The 7,500-nt window shown below is 37.8% G+C and overlaps 1 protein-coding gene across 3 annotated transcripts in view; it reads right to left on the bottom strand.

Moving 5' to 3' along the window:
• Positions 1-7,500, bottom strand: part of LOC135208413 (E3 ubiquitin-protein ligase TRIM22-like) — a 217,032-nt gene that overhangs the window by 118,053 nt on the left and 91,479 nt on the right. The window contains exon 6 of one of the 3 annotated variants that reach the window (XM_064240555.1): positions 2,347-2,466. The exons of the other annotated variants lie outside the window; for them this stretch is intronic. Within the exon in view, the coding sequence (XP_064096625.1) occupies positions 2,362-2,466 (105 nt within the window). The 3' untranslated portion in view covers positions 2,347-2,361. Of the gene's footprint in view, positions 1-2,346; positions 2,467-7,500 lie in introns of those variants that run through there. 3 annotated transcript variants of the gene reach the window in all.

Raw genomic sequence — 7,500 nt, 5'->3', positions numbered from 1 at the left:
CTAGCCCAGATTCACCGATGAAAAAAATTAAACTAGGCGAGGAAAAATAAAAATACTGTTAATTTTCCTCAAGCGATGGCCTTGTCCCGGAACCTCTTTCTTCTGGACAGCCCGGGGGAGGGATAAGTAGGATTTTATGACCAGATTAAAGAACCCCCAATTGTGAGATGCAGATTATCTGTATTGAGATTGTAAGTCGGGAAGAAGTTTGGAAACGTAGCTAATGACACCCATATTGTGTATAGTGTTTCTGTGTGCACTATAAATGTAATTACATACGTAGCAGTCATACATACTCATATATATATATACTTTTATCAATGGCAAAATTCTTAGGTTCGAATTTCTGTATATGGCATCAGTGTTCAAAGGAGGGTACAGTAGAATACAAAGAAAACAGTTCTCTCTCTCTCTCTCTCTCTCTCTCTCTCTCTCTCTACACGACTTTCACGACTAAAATCTTAGGACAGAAAATTACTGGCAATCATTCGCATATCTTACTTTATTGTCTTCACCTCGCTAGCCCTGTTTTCGTTTTCATCATTCTCACTGTCGGATGAATTTTCAACAATGTTTGTTGTGTAAGAATTTTGTACATAACTTTCATTTAGAGTATTGTTTCATGAATGAAAGTTTGTGCGTTCTACATCTAACCTTTTGTTCTGTAACGTTCCAGTACATTTTTTTATATTTCAGTGGGAAAAATGTCAATAAACTACAAGTAGTACTTATCGCATTTCATTTGCGCTAGAGCTGGAAAAGAAAAACAGATGAAAACAACTCACGGCCGATGCTAAGTTGGCTTAGAAAGGAATATAGCCCTTTTACCCCCTGCGTTGAAAGACCAAAATTCCGTGTAAATAAACGACCAGCCAGCAGCGTGTTCTCTCACTACATAGCGACTCCGCCAAGTGATTGGCGAATTCCCGCTTTAGATATACAAAATCAGGAAAATTATGATAAAAAGGGGTTTGGGAGGAAGTGTTTTTGTTTGGATAAGGTCAACAACACTTCCTCGGACCTAGAGAAAATACATCATAGAGGATTTACCTTGAAAGAAAGGCATGAAAAAACAATCGTATATATACATACTAAACGGGTCAGGTAGCGTTGGCGTGCTACGTATATATACGTACTAAACGGTTAAAGGGTTAAGAGACTTAGAATTTTTTCCCTCATATTCATATTTTTGTGAAATGGCGGTTTTTTCGTCCTAAGGGTATATCTAGAGCCAAAATGAGGTTGGGTATTTCACGTGGGTTAGGTTAGCTTAGGTTTGGTTAAGGGACTTAGAATTTTTTCACTCGATGGGTTAGGTTAGGTTAGGTTGGGTTGGGTTAGGTTAAGGAACTTAGAATTTTTTCACTCATATTCATATTTATGTGAAATGGTGGTTTTTTCATCCGTAGAGAATATCTTGAGCCAAAATGGGATTGGGTATTTTCAACGGGTTGTGAAATGGTGGTTTTTTCATCCGTAGAGAATATCTTGAGCCAAAATGGGGTTAGGCATTTTCAAGGGGTCATTTAGCCAAAATGGGGTTGGGTATTTTCAAGGGGTCGTTGAGCCAAAATGGGGTTGGGTATTTTCTAGGGGTCATGAAATGGCGGTTTTTTTCATCCTTAGAGAATATCTTGAGCCAAAATGGGGTTGGGTATTTTCAGGGTGTCGAGCGAATCCACTGTTCTCCTCATCATGAGCCATTTTGGGGTTCTTTTCTGAACTAGAGTGAAATATTTGGTAGTTTTCCCGTGGAGTCGTTAATGGTCAACATACGTGAGGTTAACATAAAGGCAAGCTTATGGGGTTTATGGCCTGTGTGCCGAATTGGGGGTCAGGTGTTGAGGTTGAGCTGAAATGGGGTTTTTTTCCCTACTCAAGTGCTATGTACTTTTTATCCATCGATTGTCATGAAGATGAAGTGCTTTTCGTCTGAAGGTGTTCTCTGCTTATGTCATTGATGAGCTAAGTACTAGGGTTTGCATAGTGATATCATATTATGTCTCTTCTATTAGCTTACAATTACAGAATATTGACCAATGCTTTATATTGACAGCTGCACAAATGAATGAAAAAAACTCTGCACCTATTCCATACAAGGCATCTGATCAACAAACGTAAGTTGTCCAATGATTTGTCTACCAGTTCTTACCTTCTGCATTTCCTCTATATGATTTTAAGCTTGTGTAACCACCTTTTGTTTTGTTCTGCCATGCAGCACCTTGCTGGCAAAACTCTACCCTATCTTCATGGATTTAGTTCATGGTCTACTCTAATGGCTGGACTAAGCAAAAGAATACTTGATTCCAGCTTTGAATCTTGTCGCAAATCCTTCTCACCATCAGTTATCACAGTGATGAATCAATTGATGGGACAGCAGTAGAAGCAAGTGAGGAATAGCTGGGTGTAGGTCACCAGGAAAGTTTCCAGGTTACCAGACAGCAGACCATGCAGCAAGTGCCAAAGCTGCAGATGACAAGGAAGCAAGTGATGAATCCACAGAACACATTTCACATGACAAGGCAGATCCGAATTTCTCAAAATACATAAATTTAGAAATATGAGCTGTAGCCACAAGACTAATTTCATTCAGAAAATTTAATCCAATTCCCTTTGATTTGAAATTAGTTTGGTTTAAGCATAAAGCTCCACGCAATCTATTGGATTGTCAGTTGTGTAAAAACACATTGACCTCACAATGTCTGCTAGCTAAAGAGTTAGCAGTCATAGTGGGTCAATATTTCAATGCATCAAGAATCAAATTTGTAAACTATAGTAAGCTTAGGTGTTGTGGAATTTTTCCCATTGTGTACTGGACTGTGAATTATTATGTTTCCTTCTACCCTATGCCACTGTTTTTACACTTATTAAAAGCAATTTGACCAGTCTAAACATGTAAAACTTTAGCATGTTTTTACTATATATTATTGTTACTGGAACAAACACACAGGGGCCATTGACTGGAAATTCGAGCTTCCAAAGAATGTTGGTTTCAGCTTCCCACTGCAGACCCCACACTGCAACAGTAACTGATCATGATACCTCTAGAGGCAGTGATTTTTCATCGCCCTGGGGGAGACGTGAACCAGCGACATCTGATTGGCATCACGACACTAACCACTATACCAGCGGACCAGTATGTAAAGTAAGATTTTAAAAATACTGTCATGAAATAATACGATAAATTATTATTGTTTACAATGAACGTTAGACAATTTGCTGTTTACTCCGCAACGGTCTATACCCACCGATGTAAAATACCAAAGAAAACAAGACAAATAACATTGAGATATGTGGATGTTTTCTTTAATTAAGAAAGGCGTCGTCTTTTTCACAATTGCAGAATCTTTTTATACCGTCAAGAAACTGAGCTTTTGGAAGAGAAGCAGAAGAAAGGCAGCGATGGAGATTAGAGACTAAACGTAACTGAGCATAAATCCTGTTATTTCAGCATTACTTTATCAAGAGCCATTTCAGAATGATCATGGTAAAAATTATAGGAAATACTGTAGTCATTAATTTCCCAATGGTAAAACAGAGCATAGATTATAATAGATAACAATTACTAACAGCGTCAGCGCCAGTTGTGGGTTAATCAAGAAGGGAAAAAAGAAATCACACGACAAAAGCTGCTTGTCATTGAAGGCACACCCAGCTGAGCTTTTCTTCTGACCGAGGACTTACCCAGTCAGCATCAAGTGTATATTTATAGAGGGTATTCTCTACATGATTTAGGCTCCTGAACCACGATGCTTCCAAGTGTTTCATATATTGGCTAGAACAGCACCGTTCGATGATTAAACATTACTCCAGTATGAAATACACGTCTGCCGATCGCACTATAGGCAAACTAAACTATATTGTTTGAGCTGTAGTTCATTGGCCCCACAACTTCCCTAGAGATCGGCTGACACCTTTTACCTCAGACGCTATCATTAAGTAGAAATGAAGAAGATCACCTTAACACTAATCTTGATATTTTACGCAAAAACCTCTGTTGTTTTAGCTGAAAACAGCCAGTTTAGCTGAACATTAAACTCGAAGGGTTATTGACGAACTTTTATAGTAACATATTAACTATGAGAACATTCTAAACATAGCATGAATATGAGATTGTAATTAAAACGTATTTGTAGCAAACGAAAAATTTAATTTAAAAAGCGTGCAAAGCACTTTTAAAACTGGCTTTAGCTGATTAAGTGCAGATAAGACTCAGTTAAAAGTAGAGAGGACGACAGTTCTTTTAATTCAAAATATATATACTGTACCTGAACCGAAGTTAAGTAATTTATGAGATACCGTAATTTAAGTTTAAATGGACAACAATGAACCTTTAATGATGCATAGCTAATTTGTCGAAGTCAACAATTAAGATCACTAGGGCAGCTATGTACGTCCAAGAAGGAGACGATCGAGAAGCTCCGCAGCTTGACTGCAGATTCATAGAGGTCATAGCACGACCAAGTGTCAGGGTAAATAAACCCTTATGTCATAAGTTTAAATGCAACTTGCAAGTAATTTCATACATATGTAACAACTCGTCTCAGAGTTAATTGCTGTTTACTGTAGTTTGTTTTGCCTTCCGACCTTCACATGTTTTGTTTGTAGTAGTTATTTACTACCCATCATCTTTCTCAAGCTTCATTCTGGTCATTTTGGCTTTATTTGGTCGAAGCTAATGGCTCAGCGCTTAAAATCTTTTCTTTAATGACCACACATCTAATGCATTCTCAAGTTTCCCTTATAAAATAAAATTCTTATTTTCTACTTTCACCTTTTGTTCTTAGCACTCAATTGCTCCCGGTTCCGTAGCGTAGAATACTTTTTGACGTAGATCTTGCTTCTCCTGCTGTATTTCTTCCGTTCCCTAAATGATGGCTTCTCTTTTTCATGCTTTTAGTTTTTGTTCCTTCAGACCTTAGCCTACAATTCTGTCCACTAGAAACTGATGGTAGGGTACCTTTTAAAACTATTGTTTTTCCTAATACTGTTTCTTAATTGCCAGTTCTCTTTACTCTAGTTTAATTAATAGGCCATCTCTTTACAAGAAATAATAAGAATAAATGCTACAAAGTGAAAAGGAGTAATTACCGTTAAGATTGCAGGCTGCTACAGAGGTCCTCCATCTCGGCAATTATCGATTTACGTGGACAATGGTCACCGTGTTTAGCATCAGCCCGTCGGGGATGAGTGTAAATACAAGTAAAAGACGGTAAATATCACAAACATAAAAAAAATTATAAATAAAATATGATAAATATATATATCGGTCGGTCACCGGCGGGAATTAGTCCGAGGTAGTATGAGATTCAGAGCCTTTGACCCGGTGTTTTTTCGGAATAACTTTTTTCCGTGCATTTGACAAAGATATTACTTAGATAGTATACTTTACATCTCTACCTAATTTTCGGAAACATTCTTTATGACTTATATTAAAAAAGTACATTCATAAGAGTAAAATAAAGCAGCTGAAGCCAGTGGCTAATGTACGATTTCAAAGTTATACTTGACGTAAACATAATGATGTCCCGACTCCTCCCACAAGGTGATGACGACAAACAACTGTCTCTGAAATTATGAATGAAAATTCGTAACTTGTCAAGGCTTCAAGAATGGCGGCTATGATAAGTCACTGTCCCCGTGGTTGCAGGACAGCTTTTGTGATTCGACTAGCACAATTGTGAAGTGAGGAGGCCCGTGGCAAACTCTACATAAGCTTGAACAGGTAAATAAATAATAGGGCCCTTTTTTGGGTAAGGAGTACACCCGGACATCCAATGCTACCAAGATTTCGTCATTTGTTGACTTCCATAAGGTGCAGAAAGATATTTACGTATGCTCTATAAAGCAATAGTTGTTGATTTCTTAGTAAAATGTGACTTGCGGAACAAATTTAAAACTTGCTTTGCCACCCCCCCCCACCCCCGACAACAACAAAATAAGGTTATGGGTTATATACATCACTGAATGACCTCTATAGGTCTAAGTGCTTGGCCTGAAGTCTAAATTCTATACTCCAATCTAATCCTATGCAACTGTCTATATAACAATGATCGTCACTGTCATATTAGGAAAAATATCAAAGGAGTTACGACGAACGCAAAGTTTTCTTCAGTTTGCGAATTGATTTTTAATTATATATATATATTTTTTTTCAATGGAGAAATAGTGATAGAAGGTAATTTGTCGGATTACTTGCGGAAACCCCTTTCTTCAAGGATTCTAGCACTCTACCTCATGGCATAAACCCTATATACTACTACCACTACTACAAAGTGTAAACAAGGAGTATTGGTTACATTTCATTGTTGCCAGAGGTTGAGACTTTTTCACGAATAGCCAATTATCCATTGAAGAAGAGGCAAATTAATGACGTCATAAGTTACGTCATTATATCTTCGAAAGACATTCCTCTGAATTTGCTGGCGATGTCTACAAGAAGTCGGTTACTCTTATAATTATCAGAATTCTGCAAATTTCGTAATACAGGATAGGTGCAGAAAAAAATTAGGTGGGAATGTAAGACACTCTGTGACAAAGTGTCATCTTCGCTGGCTACGTTGATAAAATTTTATTCCTGAAAACTCCGAGACATCGGCTGTGAATCTCATACCTATCCGATAGAACACAAGACCTAGATTCTGATATAGTCAGTCCTACAAAAAAAATCGTTTCCTCTACCAGCCAACTAAGGGTTTTCTTTGAACTGTTCGTCTTGTTTAGCGCATTATTTAGTAAAAAAGTTAGTTTTTAAGAAATGAAATTCATAACCTAAATTTCATTGTAGAAGGATGGGTGACTGCTTTAGGTATATATAAAAAAAAAATCGAATGAATACACGTTAGACTGGTCTATCACTTAGCAAACGCCTAACAGGCATCATACAACACGAGGCCTCTTGTTCTGAGGCCGCAATATCTAAATTTCCAAAATGAAAACTTATTCTTTAAAATCAACATATGGTCTTTGAGGTATTTTCCCACATAAAGAAACACTCTTTCAATCATTATTTTAATCCTTTTTAGGCCTATCGTTTTAACCTCTTTCACCTATTAATTTCTAAGGTAAATTAGTAAATTATGCACGTTTAGTCCAGACGATCGAGCTTCATCAGTGGCGCCCCATTTAAGATTTTTCTTGGTGGGGAGCGGACAAAGCTTTAGAACTTATGGAATGGGTGTAGTGGCGGGCGAAAGATGGGGGTAGTGGGAGAAACTGTAAGGACCCGCAAGAAATTATTGGACATTTTTTACGCATTTTGATGCCACCTAACGCTTCACCTTGGAGTGAATTTTACTGTTAGGCTATTATTATCTCAAATGATAGAGAGGCAAACCAAGGTCTAGGGGGGAGGGGGGGACGGGACCGGCAGTGTCCTCGAGGGGACAAGTGGGCAACCCCAATTGACGCCCCTGAGCTTCACGAGTATAATAGATTGATAAAGTCGACAATATATATTTAGAACTGTTGATATACCAAATACCTCTATAAAGCACAGAC

Source organism: Macrobrachium nipponense, chromosome 35, assembly GCF_015104395.2.
Source record: "Macrobrachium nipponense isolate FS-2020 chromosome 35, ASM1510439v2, whole genome shotgun sequence".
In the NCBI taxonomy this organism is placed as follows: Eukaryota; Metazoa; Arthropoda; class Malacostraca; order Decapoda; family Palaemonidae; genus Macrobrachium; species Macrobrachium nipponense.
This window is presented reverse-complemented; position numbering and strand designations above follow the sequence as displayed.